The sequence below is a fragment of the Crinia signifera genome, chromosome 2, assembly GCF_055691185.1.
Source record: "Crinia signifera chromosome 2, ASM5569118v1, whole genome shotgun sequence".
In the NCBI taxonomy this organism is placed as follows: Eukaryota; Metazoa; Chordata; class Amphibia; order Anura; family Myobatrachidae; genus Crinia; species Crinia signifera.
Window position 1 is genome coordinate 325,047,712 of NC_139218.1, and position 19,638 is coordinate 325,067,349.

General features: G+C 45.5%; 1 protein-coding gene across 1 annotated transcript; it reads right to left on the reverse strand.

Annotated features, from left to right (window-relative positions):
• Positions 1-896: 896 nt before the first annotated feature.
• Positions 897-18,167, reverse strand: LOC146057723 (retinol dehydrogenase 7-like). The gene is made up of 5 exons (XM_083169327.1): positions 17,952-18,167; positions 7,642-7,976; positions 2,941-3,199; positions 1,821-1,987; positions 897-1,290 (listed from the first exon to the last, which is right to left on the reverse strand). Exons 2-5 carry the CDS (start codon positions 7,967-7,969, stop codon positions 1,076-1,078), a joined length of 969 nt encoding a protein of 322 aa, XP_083025453.1. The 5' UTR covers positions 7,970-7,976; positions 17,952-18,167; the 3' UTR covers positions 897-1,075.
• Positions 18,168-19,638: the final 1,471 nt, after the last annotated feature.

The following is a 19,638-nucleotide window of genomic DNA, read 5'->3' on the forward strand; positions in this document are numbered from 1 at the left end:
CTAAATTAATGTTAATGTTTGGTGTGAAATCTGGAGAAGCACTCTGGACACAAAGGGGGAAATTTGTAAAAAATAGGTGTATTTGTATCCAGAAATACACTTATTTTTGACATTTACTATCCCGAAAATACAGCAATTCGCAATGCCGTATTTTCGGGATAGTAAATGTCAAAAATAAGTGTATTTCTGGATACAAATACACCTATTTTTTTTACAAATTTCCTTTAGTAAATTTCCCCCAAAGGCTCAAAATCTGAATACAATGTTCTTCGCTGTATTGTGGCACCTCTTAGCATTTTAGCATCCATAGGAATTGGACAGTGATTTCCCACACTGAACCGGATTTCAGGGGGTGCCTTTGACATGGGTTGTGCTTCAACATAGGTGGTTCCTCATTCAGGCTTCCTCTTCAATGAGCTCCATAGAGTCATCATTCATCAATGCTCGAACAATGGAAACGTTGAATTTGATTCTGGTCATCTGGTCTGGACAGTGATCCCAACAGCTCTGCCATGCCTGGTAATTGTGGGGAAGTAGTGTGTGTGCATATAGGTTTGGCAGCAGACCCTCCTAAATTAATCTTAGTGCCCTCCCGTTACCATGGCCACACAGAGCTGTAAGTGGCGTTGGCAGTTGGTGTGGATCCCCTATTTGGATTTTGGGCTGTGCTGCAGAACCACCTCTGGAGCTGCCACTAAATACAATACTAATAAAATGTCTGCCACTATATTAATGATACGAGGTCATCAAAAATGGCCTATATGGCTATTTGAGTAAAATATATAGGTGAAGCTTCTGTATATAGATTATTACAGGGAGGGCCAAGGATCACTAGTCTAAACAGTGACCTAGTTACAAATATATTTTATGTGATATCAAAATTATTTTAGGAAGTAAACAGTAAAAGCATTTTTCCCTTTTATTGAATAATTCAATGTATTCATAACTAAACATTATTGGATGGATAATACATTTAGATGGATTCTTCCTTAAATTAGAAACTTTTGGTGATACAAAAGCTATTACGATATGTGGTCATGCAATATCATGCTGCTGCATTGTGTTCTGACGAGAATCACATACAAGCTGGTTTGGGAGCTGAGCGACACATCACATAGTCAGATATGACAGTAGGGAGGTAGGACATAGGGAGGTAGTAGAGCTTGGTGTCCCACCCAGGAGAGTATCTTGTCCAGGGGTACACAGCAGTCACAGCATGTTCCATGCAGTCTGACACCATGTGAACTCTTGGGTTGGCTGATGCCAAAAGACCTTCCAGTGATTTCACATCTATAAATATAGCACACAAGAAAATAGAGATAAAGCACATTACACCGTGTAAACCATATGTAAATGAGTTTAGAAGCAGATCTTGATATTATGGTATAGCTACTTTAATAAAAAAGCAATCATTGGGCTTTTTCTATATCCTAAACATAAAGGTGGATCTTGTGGATTTCCTTAATACTTTGGGGTATATTTTGGCATTGTCGGCCAACAGCTACAGTATACTACCTGTGGAATTCAAGTTTCATTGACTTACAAACACAGGTGGCATTAAATTCATTTTGTGGACCCCGGGAATGACTGTATTATAATGTGGGAGAGTATACATTTACCTTGAAGGTAACTTAATGTACGCGGAGGACGTTATTTCATGTTTCCCAACATCACAGAAATTGGAATAGTACACTACTGCACACACCAGCTCACCATAGCTTTGCACCAACCAGGACTTTCCTGTACATTGTCCAGGGTCTTGAAACATATTTTACTAATTGAATTTAAAAGGAAGGAATAATAAGATTTTAACAACTTACATTGCTCATAGTAGTGTTCTCCATAGCTCTCTTTTACCATTGTAGGGAGATCATCCCACAGCCGCCTCAAGTTATTTGCATGAATGTCAAATGATTGAGTCATCATTGTTCGAAAACCTCCAGGTTCTATGATGGAGACTTTTACCCCAAAGTCACGTAGTTCTCTTCTGTAGAGGACAATTAAGCTATTAATATGAAAGGTGTGGTATATTAGGTTGACAAGTTCTAGGTCAACACCAAAAGGCTGGCTTGCACAAGGTCGACAGGAAAAAGGTTGACATGAGTTTTTCAATTCAATGTCGACACCTGAGCACACAGACCCCCAATTAATGTACTGTGCACCCTCCCATGGATCACTTCACTCACCATGCTTCAGGCCAGGTGCCTCTCTCCTCTACTGCTGAGCTCAGCAAATGTTACCATTCCCAATGTTATTGGTTAGCCAGGCCCTACCGTTGAATTCCCCTGGTGGGCCCTCTATGCCACAGCCTGACACTACTTGTTGAACACAGTGTGGGGTACAGTGCTGAATACTTTGTTGCACATGGTCAGAAACAGGGCAGGGTGGATACAGTGCGGGTAGACATGCCAGCTGTAACCTAGACATAATAGTGCACTTACTTTGACTTTGTCCCCATGATGGTAAATGCTCCTGGTGGTGACTATGGTTGGTCACCAGTGCTCTCAGTGCCTACAATGCCTGGCTTGTTTGTGGAACGAAGGCAGGTGAGGAGATCCAAATCCCAGCCTGAATCTACTTGGATTGGGTAAGTTTGGGTGAACTTGGGTCTCTGAGAACTGATCCCAATCATTTTTACTATCAAGGAACAGTCTGTGCTCACATGAGGAACCACTTTGTCCCAATATATTGTCAAGAGAGGATGCAAACAAGTCATAAAAAGGGGCTTTTAAAGCTTCTTAAATATACTTCTTCAAGTACTTTCAAATAATGATTGTGCTCTATGGTAGTTAAAATATATAAACTATGTTTTAATTTACATAAAGCAGTCTCTTCTACTGGGAAAATGACATGTATGTTTTTCTACAGTACTTTCTGTGCTGTAAACTACAACCACTTGTGGGTACATCATTAGCTAGTGCTCCAATTATGGAAACTCACCTAAGGCTGTCTGAGAAAGCTTCCACACCAGATTTAGATGGGCAATATCCTCCACCAACTACAGATAGTCTTCCAAAAGCACTGGCTACATTTACAATGCGCCCTCGGGCCTTTCGGACAAGAGGCAGCAAGTGCAGGGTCACATTGATCATACCCAGCAAATTCACATTCAGAACCTTGGAGAAATCCTCAACTTTTTGAAACTCATTAGGGGCAATGCAAATTCCAAAACCAGCGTTATTCACCAAGCCCCAGAGCCCTGTAGGTAGATGTAGAAAATAGTCAACAATATGAAACTCAATGTTTTTAATTATATTAAAGCTACATTTGCTTAAAGAAGACAGTAAAAAAAAAAAAACCTTAACCTACCTAATACCAGAGCCCCATGAAAACATCCGAATGCAATACGGTAGCTCTAGATTTTAGCAAATGGCTGGCAGGAAGAGACTAATATTCAACAGAAACAACAGTATTTAAGCCCGGCTCACTCTCACCACGGCAAACCTCTGGCAAACGTGTGATATATTTAAACACACGGTATCGGGGAAAGCCGAGAAGGAGAAAGGAAAGCCGGACAATCGGGCGCACCAATCTACTATATTTGATATAAAATTCAATAAAAATTCAATAAATGTGTAGCCTGCTGCTCCCAATTAAGGCTCCCTGATTCAGTTTTAAATTGGAAGCACAACATCTCTATGGATTTGACACTGTGAAGGCTTAAGCAGCCAATATTGGAGTATAACATCTTTCAGGTTTTTGGAAACTGACCATTTGGCAAAATTGGCTTGTGACATCTGTCCCTGTCCCCCTGCCCCTCTTTTCCCCTCCCTATCTTATATTTTATATTTATAATTATATTAAATTGGAATACATCTGTATTTGTGTATTAACTGCTATTGATGGTTTTTGTATGTGATAATTTACATTAATACAAAATAATTTAAACCTATGTTGCTTGCGCTCTCTAGTTTGACTATTTTTCTTGTGCAAGTGTAATATTATACAGGGGCTTTGTGACTCCTATAATTTAGTGGAGAATGGAGCACCCTCTGCTCTACCCATGTCACATACTGTATTCTCTACTTTTCTCCTCACTGCTCTTGTACATTTTACTATCTGTTGCCCAGAGGCGTAGGGAGGGCTCATGCTCCAGGTGCCGATTGGTCAAATGGCGCCGCCGGCCCGCCCCCCCCCCCCCTGCAAATGATCCCTGCACAACAGTGGCGTAAGTTCATCCGTGACACCCGGAGGCAAGAAATAAGCTGGTGCCCCCCCCCCCCCCCCCAACACACACACACACCAGCATAGATACATAGCTATAGAGAGGGAAGATGAGATAGGGGGAGCAATGGAGAGAAAGAGAGAATGATAGATAGGGAATCATGGAGAAAGAGAGAAACAGGTGTCAGAGATGGGTGAGAGGGGTGTCAGGCAGAGAGGGTTCAGGCAGAGACAGAGGGGGGTAAGGCAGAAAAATGGGAGTCAGGCAGAGAGAGAGAGCGAGAGGGGGCTAAGGCAGAGAGAGGGATGAGAGGTCAGGCATATAGAGAGGAGAGTGAGGCAAAGAATGAAGAGGTTAAGGCAGAGAGAAAGTGGTGAAAGAGGGGGTTCAGGCAGAGAGAGGTGGTGGTAAGGTAGAGAGAGGGGTGTCAGGCAAAGAGAAAAACAGAGAGGGCGCTAAGGCAGAGACAGAGGGGTCAGGCATATAGAGAGGGGGGTTAGGCAGAGAACGAGGGGGGGGTCAGGTAGAGAGGGGTCAGTTAGGTAATGCGCATGAATAGCTCCTGATAAACAGCAGCCCCCTGACCTTAGCGACACCGCTGGAGCTGAGTGCTGGGAGCTGCCGTGCCACTGCTACCTTCCAGGCCTCCTGTCCTGCCCGCCGTCCTGTCATGGAGCCCGGGGCTGCAGGTTTAAAGTTTTACTGGACAGGCGCTAGCTCTGCAGCGCCGGCAGCTGTCTATCACTGCCTGCTTAGGACAGTCTGATAAAGAACCAGCGGTGCTGCAGAGCTAGCGTCTGTCAGGGGGCTGTCGCGGATGGGGGTGCGGACGGGGGGGAAGCCCGGTGATCGAGAAATGTGCCCGGTGACAGGGCGATGTGCCCCTTCAGGGCTTAGCGCCCAGCGGCTGGAGTCTCCGTTGTCTCCCGGAGTTCCGCCACTGCTGCACAAGGATCATACTAAATAGTACTAACGGCAGGCAGCGTTTGTGGCGGCTGCCCTGCCCAGCGCCTGCCTCCTGCCCTGCTCGCCCGGCAGTCCCTGCCACCAAGCTCACCATCCGGGCAGCTGACTCACTCCTGTCCTCTCTAAATTGCTGCTGCTGCTCGGTCCGGCTTCCGGGCAGCACAGCGCAGCACCACTCCAGACTCCTCCCAGGGTCACCTGTCACTCGCAGAGTGACTCACTCCCTCCTCCCTGGCCTCGTTATTCAAGGTGGATTTTTTTAAGCTAATTAATGATGTTAATAAACTTAGTAATAAACTTGGGGTTTGGGGGATTCGTGGGGCCCGGGGGAGGGGGGAAGTGAATCTCTCTGGCTTCTGCTTCCGCCCTGCTGTGCTGTACAGTATATATCTGTATATATATTTATTTATTTACAGCTGTCAGCATCTTATATAGCGCAGCAGATTCCATTACAGTGTCTTTTATAGCGCAGCAGATTCCGTTACAGCGTATTTGATAGCGCAGCAGATGCCGTCAGTGTCTTATATATCGCAGCAGATTCCATTACAGCATCTTATATAGCGCAGAAGATTCCATTACAGCGTCTTATATAGCGCAGAAGATTCCGTTACAGCATCTTACATAACGCGGCAGATTCAGTTACAGTGTCTTATATAGCACAGCAGATTCCGTTACAGCGTCTTATATAGCACAGCAGATTCCGTTACAGCATTTTATATAGCACAGCAGATTCCACCACAGTGTCTTATATAGCGCAGCAGATTCCGTCACAGTGTATTATATAGCGCAGCAGATTCCATTACAGGTTCTTATATATCGCAGCAGATTCCGTTAGCCACGCCCCCAATTCATTACCGGGGGGGGGGGGGGGGGGCGCGAAATATGCCCTTGCTCTGGGCACTATGGCACCTAGCTACACCGCTGCTGTTGCCTTAAACTCGGTTATTGCTTGGCAAGCTCCTGGAACATAGGGTACTACTTATGTCCTCATTTTTAGATCAGTCACATTTAATGAAGTGGGTTGGTCATTAATTTATTAGAACACAGTAAAAAAAAGAAAAGAGACCTGACATTATTGAAGACTATCATGAATATATTAAGCTAAAAATCCCCAGCACCTGTAGATTAGTCCTCCCCAAGTACTTGTCATATATTACTCCACTTTATTATACCTGAAAAAGTGAAATTTTAATCAAATTTCAACTGTTACATATTCCTTCATCACTTCGTACAAGTTATCCCTCTTTCTCAACTCTATGTACCATTTTCCATTACAGTATTGGATACTCCGAGTCCTAACTCCTGTTATTTATTACACCTACTACATACAGTACTTGCCTACATTTATTGTCACCTCTCTGGGAGAAGCCTGGCGGGGACAAGGCTGACATCGCTAGGCCCCGCCCACATGCCACAAAATGCTGTGCTTAAATTACGCTAAATGTTGATACTCATGTAATTTTCTCTGAGGACTGGTGAATTGAATGAGGAGGAATGGGGGATCGGGGGCGCTGGGCAGCAACCGGAAGACTTTCCCACCTTCTCGGGAAGGGGGTGGGGGCGGGTCCATAGGCGGACACAATTTTCGGCAGCATCCGTGCCATTCCGGGACTGTAGGTAAGCCTGACCTACTATTGTTCATGCAATAGGTTGGATAATCCATGTCCGATGCCCCAACCCCTTTGTGGTCACTTACAAAGTTGTATACTATGCTTGAGAAGTGTAGTCCTAGCTGTTTTACCTTTGATTTGATCAAGGATGAAAGTGTCGGGTTCATTGAACCAATATTTGTATTTCCTGGGATTCTCATTTGAAGATTATTTTAACAGATTTTCCATGAGGAACAATAAACGTCAGTAAAACCATACGTCCTGTTTTTGGGATGTTCTTGAATCCGGCCCGGGGCCGGTGCGGTGGCAGGTGGGGCAGTTGCGAGTCCCCCCTGTCACCCATGAATAGCATGCGCACAGCGTCTATTCCTTCAGCAAGAGGAGCTGGGGGCATAGCCAGCAGCTCACAGAGGCATGTCCCCACAACAGCGAAAATGGGGGTGTGGACTCATGGGTACACTGTGAGGCCACACCCTAAAAAAATTGGGAAGCGAGCGAGTCCCTCCTGCCAGAAAGTTGGAAGGTATGGTAAAACATAGCAAAAGAGAAATTGGGGTCCGTCTCCATACCACCATATTGCCAACATTGTGCAGAAATCAGAATGAAGGCACCATTACAGCAGATAGCAAAGACTTGGGCACCGGGTTTTTGCCAAGCACAATTTCTAACTGCAAGTATAGTGTGTGTATATGGGGGGAACCACACAAACACTTACTCGCTGGCAGGGGTATGGCTAGGAGGGTCACTGCTGTACAAGAAAGGGTCTACAGTACAATGCTCTGTGATCACTTACACATCATATACAGCAATAGTGTTTCTTTATTGTACCAATAACTTCATTAAGGATCATAATACATCGACCTATAAAAGAAAAGAAACCACAAACAGAAAAAAAATCACCTGAATTTCCAACAGCATTTGATACCCACTTGGCAGCAGAGCTTACACTTTTGCCATCAGTAACATCCAGTATTACTGTTTGTAGCCTACTGGAGGTCTCCTTCTTCAGGTTCTCAACTCCTGTATCCGTCAGACAGGCAGCCAGAACCTTCATTCCACGTTTGTCCAGCTGCTTCGCCAGCAGGTTCCCAAATCCAGAGTCACAACCGGTGACGAAGACATATTTATCTGTGAGGTTCTCAAGTATTTGCCTCTGCCTGTACCATCTGTACAGGAGGATGAGGGCCAGCACCACCAGCACAGGGAGCCACATGATGAAGCATGACATTTTCCTCCTGTAACATAAAAGTTTATTGATTTGCGTTGATTATATTTTTACATTATAATGCAATATTTAGGGACCGATTTATCACCATGGCTGAAAAGATTAGGGATGTGCACCGGCCACTTTTCGGGTTTTGGGTTCTGATTACCTTGAGGTTTTGGGTTCTAATGGGTTTTAGCAAAACACCTCCTAAGTGTTTTGTGTTTGGATTTTTTGGGTTTTGGGTTCTGATTTTTTTTGTTAAAAAGGCATAAAAACTGCTAAAATCGCAGAATTTGGGTGTTTTTTTTTTTGCTCCTACGCTATATAAACCTCAATAACATTCATTTCCACTTATTTCCAGTCTATTCTGAACACCTCACACCTCACAATATTGTTTTTAGGGCAAAAGGTTGCACCGAGGTAGCTGGATAACTATGCTAAGCCACACAAGTGTGCGGCACAAACACGTGGCTCATGCAAGAGTGGCACTGCAGCGGTAGATACGGCAGTAATAGGCACCAGGAAGGTAGATACGGCAGTACTAGACACAAGACAGGTAGATAAGGCAGTACTAGGCAGTGGGCCCCAGACTAGACAGGTAGATACGGCAGTATTAGGCAGTGGGCCCCAGACCAGACAGGTAGATACGGCAGTATTAGGCAGTGGGCCCCAGATCAGACAGGTAAATACGGCAGTATTAGGCACCAGGCAGGTAGATACAGCAGTACAAGACACAAGACAGGTAGATAAGTCAGCAATACTAGTATTGTGCTTCAGAAGAATTTACAATAATTAATTTTATTATTAGGTACTGCTTGGCAGTGGCACACGTCAGTGCACAAGCAGCATGGAATTATTTTTTACAGTCCCACACAGCACAAGTATTATTTTTGTTTTCATTAAATTAGATATAGCAGCCTAGTATGTACTTGTACTACTAGGTAGGTACACTTAGGCAGTAACACTGCCAGTGGCAACAGTGGACTGAGTAAATAATACTGGCAACCTCTATTCACAGTATTCAGTGCAGGCAGGCAGCACCAGTGGACTATACCTGTATATAATTCAATTAAATTAATTATTAATAATATAGCAGCCTACTAGGTAGAGAAAATAAACTAATAGGTACTAGGTAGGTAGGCAGACAGGCAGTAGCACTGCCAGTGATCACCACAAAAGGTAGTTATTAATATTACACACCACCAGTAGCTTTATGCAGTGCACCAGCAGAATTTATATAATAATTAATTTTTTTTATTAGGACGGTACTGCTTGGCAGTGGCACTCAGTGGCACACGTCAGTGCACCAGCAGCATGGAATTATTTTTTACAGTCCCACAAGTATTATTTTTAAATTAAATTATTAGATATAGCAGCCTAGTATGTACTAGGTAGGTACACTAGGTAGGCAGTAGCACTGTCAGTGGCAACAGTGGACTGAGTAACTAAATAATACTGGCAGATTCAGTGCAGGTAGCACCAGTGGGCTATATATATAATATAATATTATTAATTAATTATTAATATATAATATAATATTACAGGCACAGCACAGCACCAGAGGTAGGCCCCAGCACAGAGGAGACAGTAGCACTACAGGTACACAGTTAGATTGTTCTCCTAAGCAGAGAGGAGAACAGAGTACACAGCAGCACTGAGAGAGACAGCCCCAGCGAATAAAATAATTAATTACAGCACAGCACAAGAGGTAGACCGCACAGAGGAGACAGTAGTACTACAAGTACACAGTTAGACTACACAGCAGCACTGAGAGACAGCACCAGCGATTGAAAAATATTGCGCTCAAGGTCAAGCTCAAGTTTAAGCCCCAGCAGCAGCACCAACACACCCTCTCCCAACCCACTACTTGACTGGAGTGAAGATGGCGGGCGCGGCAGCCGCTTTTAAAGCCTCGCGAAATCTGGCGCCGGGAGATGACGTTCTGACCACGCGGACGGACCCGAGTCAGGCGGGAATCTCCGAGCGCTGCTCGGAATCGGGCTCGGAATGATGACGTCCGTGGGGGCTCGGATATCCAGAATCCGAGTCTGCACATCTCTAGAAAAGATTACACATACATATACATATATATATATATATATATATATATATATATATATACATACTGTACACACACACACAGTGGTTGAAGTGGCAATTTAGAAGTGGTGTATGGAAAATGTAATAGAATGGCCAGGAAACTGCGGTTTACAGAGAACTCCGGAAGCCTTAGGTCATGTGACAAATTAGTCCCTCCTTCCTTGCACCTCTCTTTCCATTTGTCCCACTTACACCTCTCACTCCCTCCTTCCCTGCACCTCTTTGTATAACACACGGGTAAGTGGTATCAGGTTGACTTTTAGGTAAGTATTTTATTTTGAAGTAATTTCATTTCTTTTGGTGAGGTGGTCCAGTGTCTCACACCATTCACAGAGCATAAGGTATTGCATATAACATCAACTGCATTTACATTTTCACAACAATAAAATAGAATTTTAACAATGGAAGTTTATTATACTGGAACACTTCTTTCTCCGCTAGAGTAATTAAAAGTGAATAGCATATAATTATATCAGCAAATAGATACAACCATCACAATGGCAATATAAGATCAACAATCTACAATTTTACAATCATACCAGCAATAACAATTACCGTCTATCTATAAGTACAACTTCGCAAAATGGTACTGTAATGCATTAAAGCTTTGAATATTAGGTTTTCGCTGCAGCTACTTTAAAAGTCTTTCTTCTATCTTTTAGAATGAAGCCTTTACAGCAGGGGTGTCCAAACTTTTTGCGACGAGGGCCAGATTTGGTGAAGTGTAAATGTGTGGGGGCCGACCATTCAGCCTGACATTCTTTGAATCATCACATCAGAATGGTCCCCCACTCTGCCCCATTCACTCTATGTCCCCCAGCCTGCCCCAATTCACTGTATGCCCCCCAGCCTGCCCCTCCTTCACTGTATGTCCCCCACTTTGCACCCATTCACTCTGTCCCCAGCCTGCCCCCTTCTCTTAATGTCCATCAGTGCCTCCATACATTGTATGTCCCAAGCCTGACCCTCCTTCACTGTATGACTCCCATTCACTGTATGACCCCAATTCACTATGTACTCCACTCTGCCCCCGTTCACTGTATGTCCCCCAGCCTGCCCCTGCTCCCCCTTCTCTGAATGGCCATCACTGCCTCCATTCATTGTATGTCCCCAAGCCTGACCCTCCTTCACTGTATGACTCCCATTCACTGTATGACCCCCCCATTCACTATGTACCCCACTCTGCCCCCATTCACTGTATGTCCCCCAGCCTGCCCCTGCTCCACCTTCTCTGAATGGCCATCACTGCCTCCATTCACTGTATGTCCCCCAGCCTAACCCTCCTTCACTATATATGTGCCCGACTCTGCCCCCTCCCTTCTCTGTATGTTTCCCAGCCCCATGTGTGAGCCAGAGGAAGGAGAGGCAAAGCAGGCACTGCAAGGACAGGAGATGCTTGGGCTCCCGCTGATGGCCTCCTCCGCTCTGCATGTTACGGGAGCAAGCTTCCCCCTTGCTTCCCCCTTCCCGAACACTGCTTTCACTGTGATTGTGGAGTAGGTTGATATACGATTGCAGCAGCAGGGGTAGGACGCCAAACACATCTGACTGCGGCGGCCGGCACCTCCTCACTGCAGCAGACAGCAAGGTAAAGGCGCGTTCTCCGGGGCCCCACCTTTAGTGTCCTTTGCTGTGCTTCCCACATCTGATGCTCTGCCCGCTTCCAGCTGGAGGCTGTGGGCCGCTTGAAATGACAGCACAGGCCGCAATTGGCCCCCGGGCCTGACTTTGGACATGCCTGCTTTACAGGGTCCCTGGCTGCACTTTAATTTCACTTCCTTGTATACAGTAGATTCCAAAGTAAGTAATTAATGAAGAAGTTGCAGTACTAATTAGTTACTATGTAAAACTTTGGGTAGCGTCCTCCCAGTGAGTAGTATACACGAGGTTAATATTAGAAGCTTTGTCTGTAAACTGGTAAAGAACTAGCTAAAGATTATAAAGTTTATTTCCTTAGCTTTCTATCTCTCTCGCAGACTGTAGTAAATAAAAGTTCCTCATGATGTTCAAATATATTTGTAGTCTATCTCTTATATAGGCCCTTATTCAGATCTGATCGCAGTACAAACTTGTTCTCAAAATGGGCAAAACCATGTGCACTGCAGGTGGGGCAGATGTAACATGCAGAGAGAGAGAGAGAGTTAAATTTGGGTAGGGTGTGTTAAAACTGAAATCTAAATTGCTGTGTAAAATATAATTCAGCCAGTATTTACCCTGCACAGAAACAAAATAACTCACACAAATCTAACTCTCTCTATACATGTTACATCCGCCCCACCTGCAGTGCACCTGGTTTTGCCCATTTTGAGAACAAATTTGCACTGCGATCAGATCTGAATAGGGGCCATTGTCACAGATTCTCAGTAGCTGCAGTTCATTTAATGTGTCTCTTAGCTGTATAGTCTCTAGTTCGCTGTCTGCGCTCAATATGTACTGTTTTCCACTCAGCTGCGCGTATTTACTAATAACTGGGGCTCTCTGTCAGGACTGTGCTACTATCTAGAATAGAATAGAATTAACTTTATTGGCCATGTATGCTTGCGCACACTAGGAATTTTTTGTGGATTACAGTGCAGCATCAAGCAGGGATGAAGGGGGGGGGGGGGGAGACATTACATTAAGAAAATAAATTCATTCCATTTCTAACTAGGACTATGGTGGTCAGGTCGCCAAGTAGGGTCACATTGTTTGGCTGTTGATATTGGGATTGCATTCGCTTTGATGGAATTGTTCAGGTGATGGATGACTAACGGAAAGAAGCTTCTTGCGGATCTGGACGTTTTGGCTAAGACGGACCTGAACCGTCTTTCGGATGGTAGGATGTTGAACAGGTTGTGACCAGGATGCAGCTTGTCCTTTGCGATCTTCTCAGCGTGTTTCCTTACCCTGGATGAGAACAGATCCCTTTATCGGGGGGAGGTCGGTCCCGATGATCCTTTCTGTTTTTGTTTTTTGTTCTCCCTTGTGCCACCGTACCAGATTGTGATCGTATCTCCACTGGAAGGCTAGGGTATTTTATGTGTGAGGTTATCAATCCAGTTGCTTGTTACAGTCCATTTGGCCATATATGGAGTCCTAGAGGTTGAGTGCACTCACCATTCCTCTCTTCTCACTCCATCCTTCCTTGCACCTCTCCGCCTGTCACATCTGCACCTCTTTATGGTACTTCCATAAAATATATATATAAAAAAATACATCTCTCAATCCCTCCACCTCTCTGTCCCTGGTGCTTCCCTGCAGGCTGCACCTCTTTGTCCTCCTGTCACCCCTGCACCTCTCAGCCAAACTGTCATGGCTGCTCCTCCGTCCCTGTCACATTAGCATCTCTCACTCCCTCCACCTCTCTGTCCCTGGTGCACCTCTCACTTCCTGCTTCCCTGCACCTTTCTGTCCGCCTGTCTCCTCTCACTCCTTCCCTTTGTCACTGTACACCTCTCACTCCCTCCACATGCAATTGACCGGTCACCTCTGTACCTCTCATTCTCTCCACCTCTCCATATCCTGCACCCTCCATCCCCCGGTCACACTGCACCTCTCACATCCTCCTTTCCTGCATCTCTGCCTTCCTGTCACCACTGCACCTCTTCTTCTGTCTGTGACCCCTGCACCTCTTACTCCCATCATCTCTCTCTCCCTATCACTTCTGTACCTCTCACTCCCTCCATCCCCACACCCTTCCATCCCCCTGCATCTCTCACTTCCTCCTTCCCTGCACCTCTCCATCCTCCTGTCACGCTGCACCTCTCACTCCCTCCTTTCCTGCACCTCTGTCTTCCTGACACTGCCGCACCTCTTTTTCTGTTTGTGATCCCTGCACCACTCCTTCCACCTCTTGATCCCCTTCACTTCTCACTCCCCCTTTCCATACACCTCTCTTTCCCATCACCCCTGCATTTCTCACTCCCTCCTTCCCTGCACCTCTCCTGTCACATCTGCCAGTTACATCTGCACTTCTGTATGGCACTTCCATAAAATATACATATAAAAAATAATAAAAAATACTTCCCAAACCTGCAACTATTCCAACCTGTAGTCAGGCAGCAGGCTTTTGGATGAACAGGCAGTCGAGGGATAGAAAGTCGTATATACATCCTGGAGGGTGTAGTATAACACACCGACAGTCGGGATTTCGACAGTCATTACTCCGACGTCAGAATCCAAACTGCACAGCGGGGGGGAGCGCAATGAAGCCCCTTGCAGGCTCGCTGCGCTTGCCACCTATTTTATTCTCCCTCTATGGGGGTCGTGGACCCCCACAAGGGAGCAGTCAGGATTCCGACGTCGGAGTAATGACTGTCGGAATCCCGACTGTCGGTGAGACGTCCGGCGCCCATCCTGGATCCCATCTCCTTCCCTGCAGCCTGATGCATCTTCATTTAAGCTCCCAGTAATACCCCAGGAAGGAATGGGTTAATATAACTTTATGCTCTCTTTATGCTGGAGCATAAGCAATAGACACAGCCGCCTGCTTTTCTGTACCACTCGGGGGTTAACAATTGATACTGCATGGGAAGAGCATAAGAGGAACATGTAAGCAGAGGACAGGGATTGGCTGAGACTTCCTATGTCTGATACAGGAGGGAGGATACTGATATCTGCAGGAAGAGGAGGGATCAGTTGCCCCATGGAGGGAGCAGGAGTGCGAGACCCAGTTTGACTGGCATAGGCGAATCTTCCACTTGTGGTCCTGTTGTTCCTGTTCGTCTGTGGCAAGGCTCCGGCGTCTTGGTCCAAAGATCTTCTGGTCTGCAGCTGAGCGGCGGCGTCTTGTGCTTATCGGAGAGGGCTACGGTGACCGTGTTTTCTACCAGGCTGGCAAGCATAGTATTTTAAACCTCAAAGTACGTGAGCCTTATTGTGCAGTAAAATTGTCTTTAATATATGCTCATTGGTGCGTCTCTTCTCTGACTTTTTTTGCATATATATATATATATATATATATATATATATACACATATATATACTTCAAAGCCTGCCGGCACTCAGTAATAAGTAACAACGGTCCCCGGTGCCCAAAGAAGATAAACAAAAACTCCAATGGAAAAAACTGGGACTCGAGAGGCAATCAGATGAATGAAGACAAAGGTATATATTTGTCAAGCTTTCGGGGATTTAAACCCCATCTTGAGATCTTGAGATCTGCAGATATATCTACCTAGGTAGGTTTATGTCCTGAAGACGGGGGATTAAATCCCCGAAAGCTTGACAAATATATACCTTTGTCTTCATTTATCTGATTGCCTCTCAAGTGCCAGTTTTTCCTTTGGAGTTTGTATGTATATATATATATATATATATATATATATATATATATATATATATATATATATATATATATATATATATATACAGTATATACACACATACATACATATATATACATACATATATATACTGTATATATATATATATATATATATATATATATATATATACATACAAACAGCGTGGAGGTGGCACACGATTACCGTAAATAACACTCACGGACCCCCAGGTCAGGTCATATATATTGCACACTGCACAAGGATTGCGCCCATTACACATTATGGCATACACCGTAATGCCCAGCGCACATTATGGCACACACCATTATGCCCATTACAACACTATGGCACACAGTTATGCCCATTACACATTATGGCACCCCCCTTAATTCAGGGGCAGTTTCAGTACAGACAAAGGAGTGCAGGGGGTATTACTTATCACACGATTGCGGTGCTCCCGGCTTACATCCTCCGGTGACCCCATCCTAGGGTTGCCGACTTTATAATTCTCCTCTCCGGGAGAAGCCCGGAGAGGAGAGTTCCAGCAGCCGCTCAGGGGGGGGGCCTTAAGTGTGATGTCACTAAGCCCCGCCCCCCATGATGGCACACTGCTGAATTCACGGATCTCCGTGGAGGGGGCGGGGCTAAAATGACGCGTGTGTCATTTTAGCTCCGCCCCCTCCTCTGAGACGCGAGGAATGCAGCATTTTAATGCCCCTGAATCAGGGAGGGTTGCCCACACTTCCGGGGGACCGGGAGGGGGTCCCGATTTTCGGGAGACTCCCGGCCTTTTCGGGAGACTCCCGGCCATTCCGGGAGAGTCGGCAACCCTGCCCCATCCCCGGCCTCCCAGAAAACAGGAGAAGGGATGCAGAGAAAGCAGGGAGAGACAGGATGGGAGGCCGGGATCAGGCCGCCGCCGAGGATGCAACTTCAGCCCCCGGCGTGAACGGGGCAGTGGCCCCTGGCATGGATGCAGCTGCAGCCCCCGGCGCAGGACAAGGCAGCGCCCCCCTCCCCCCCCCCCCCCCCCACACACACACACACACACACCAGCTGCAATGGCAGGATGCTACCCCCCTCCATCGGTCCAGAGGACCACAGCCAGAGGAGGGGTGAGACGGATGAGGGAGGCAGAGGGCCCCCCGGCGCAGGCCTCCCCCACATACAGACAATAGGAACCCCCCTGGCCGCGAACACCCAGTGCTCTGCCGAGGAAGCGCATGGGATAAGAAGTATGGTTTTGCATTGGGCCAGTAATGGTGGACTCCAGCCCAAGCTCCAACCCCTGGCCCCTCAGCTTCGCTGACTCTTTCTGACTACCCCTCTCTCCCTGCACACTGGCCAATTATGCTGATTCTGATGTAATGTAAGTGCTGGATCGATCTCCTGGGGGGAATGTCAGTGCTGCCCAGCCAGAATCTGTATAAACTATTGCAGTGCCCCTGGACATTAACCCCTTTGCAATCCCCAGTGGATCGATCCAGCCCATATATTACATCCATGTATATATGTGCTCTATGATCCCCCCTGCACTCCTTGGTCAGCACTGCAGCCACTGCTGTTTGTATGTTATTAGTACAACCACTGCAGGACAAGGGATCTACAGCAAAAAGATAGACAACCATTAGGTCGACACCATTAGTTCGACAAGCAAAAATGTAGCAGCCTCCTGCTTATAAGAAAAGGGACTTTCGGAAAATGGCTGCCCCCATACGAAAGACATTTTTTTTAAACAGGTTTACCTATGGGGCAGCCATTTTCCGAAAGTCACTTTTTTTATATGCGCATCCGTCCATACTGCCGGGATCCGCAACTCAGGAGGTACCGGCTGCACGGGGGGTCTCTTAAACACATTTGGGGGGGGGGGGTATCTTAAACACATTGGAAGGGTGTTAGCCCTAGGGGGGAGGTGTTATGTTAACCCGCGCGCGCAGGGGGGGGGGGGGGGGGCTGACGACCACTCTGAAGACTGCACTGGCTTTGACCCGGTATTTGGAAAGTTTCCAAAAACGTGTCTGCCAGTGTCCAAAAACGGCACTTAAACGGTAATATACCGTTTAAGAGATGCAGTGTGAAAGGGGTTTTACCTGGCAGACCCATTTTTGGAAACGTTTTCAAATACAGGGTCAAAGCCAGTTATGCGGTCTGAAAGCAGCATTAGATACACTTAATGATGAAGAGTTGACAAACTAAAAGTAACCAATGGAGTTTTCAGGGACTGCTCAAGAATTCCCTTACATAAAAAAAAAAGTATAATATAAAACAGCATTGCAAAATTTGCTTTGGAGACACACAAAACACACCAGTATGAATTGAATCAGTCTTGGTTGCTGTAGTTTGAGAATAGATCACTATGTATTATGTAAAAATATGTTGGATGCATGCGTAATAAGCAAACAAAAAAACACCTATAATAAGACTTTATAAAACTCGTACATATCGGCTATTTTCCACACCTGTGTAAATGTTGCTATGTCAGTGCAAAGTAAAATGTTTACAATTCATCGTGAGGTATCTCAGTAAAATGACGGATTTGACTTTTTTCTTTGTTGTGTTACTGATTTTCATAATGTTGCTGAACAATTAGTAAAGCTTACAGCTGCTATAGCATAATACTTGTAAATGGTATTACTTACAGTATGCAGCATATACAACCTTTCCTTTTTCTGTATCACTGTAACATATGTTGTACCAGTTGAATGATTTCTGTTGATCCTTAGCAACGTGGCATTTTCATCTGAGAACTAAGTAGCGACTGCAGGAGAAACATTGGGACACCCATGGTATATAAACATAGAGCAGGAAGAGGGAGGGGGCTGAAACACATCAGTCAGTGAAAACGTAACCTTGGATAACATGTATCAGTGTTCCATCAACTATTCAGCTGCAGGGACAGATTTTCTAAACAAGGCACAACAGTACAGTTATAATGCATATCCCTGCTCGTACACAGATGGTATAATCATACTTGCCTACCTGACCCTCTCAATGCACGAGAAAATGCTCTGTTTCTGGACTTCCCTGGTAATGTATGATTGCCATCACCTGTGGGGAGCTAGGTAAAGGTGGTTCACCACAGGTGATGGCAATCATACATTACCAGGGAAGTCCAGGAGCAGAGCATTTTGTCCCGCATGGAGAGGGTCAGTTAGGCAAGTATGGGTATAATCAAAGTGACTGAGGCACTAATTAAGTCACCTGTGCCTAAGCTTAGAACCTGGACTGGTAATGTGTGTACATGCTGGCTGGCTGTTCGATTGAGCGGCTGATATATCGATGCACCACCGGCAACTGTGTATGAGCATTATATCTGTGAACAGCGTTGTTCACAGATATATTGCCTTCGGCCCTGCAACACCGATATATATATCGGCACATCATGCTGTGTGTGCAGCTGCTCCGGGAGCCGCCGGTGATTGACAGCTCAGTGGGAGGGGGCATGCAAATGCGCCCACCCACTTGTGAAGTCCGTTCCAATGGATCGGGCAGTGTGACTGGAGAACACGCTGCCTGATCCATCTGTAGATATATCTACTACTGTGTACCCATCTTTAGGGTACCTCGGTTGGGTTGTTTTGCACGGTGGGGCATAATTTGAATTAGGGGTTGTATTATATGGCCCACATTATTCTTTTCAAGGGAATGTACTGGGAATTAAGGGGGGTGCCATAATGTGTAATGGGCATAACTGTGTGCCATAATGTTGTAATGGGCATAATGGTGTGTGCCATTATGTGCGCTGGGCATTACGGTGTGTGCCATAATGTGTGCCGGGCATTACGGTGTATGCCATAATGTGTAATGGGCGCAATCCTTGTGCAGTGTGCAATATATATATATATATATATATATATATATATATATATATATATATATATATATATATATATATATATATATATGTAATAATGAAAAAAGCAAGATGGCACTCACTTGTAGGAAGTTAGGTCGGTGCAGGGTCCAGAAATGTTAATGTAGAATCACACTCACCCCATCCACAGCAGCAAACGGAGCAAGAAAAACGGATCAGCACTCAGTAATTGGTGAAGAAAAAATGAAGTGTATTTACATTACACGCATGTTGTAACAAACAGTGCAGACAGCTGTCCCAACAGCTGTTTCAACCGGGGTGTCCTGATGAAAACCGGGACACCCCGGTTGAAACAGCTGTTGGGACAGCTGTCTGCACTGTTTGTTACAACATGCGTGTAATGTAAATACACTTCATTTTTTCTTCACCAATTACTGAGTGCTGATCCGTTTTTCTTGCTCCGTTTGCTGCTGTGGATGGGGTGAGTGTGATTCTATATATATATATATATG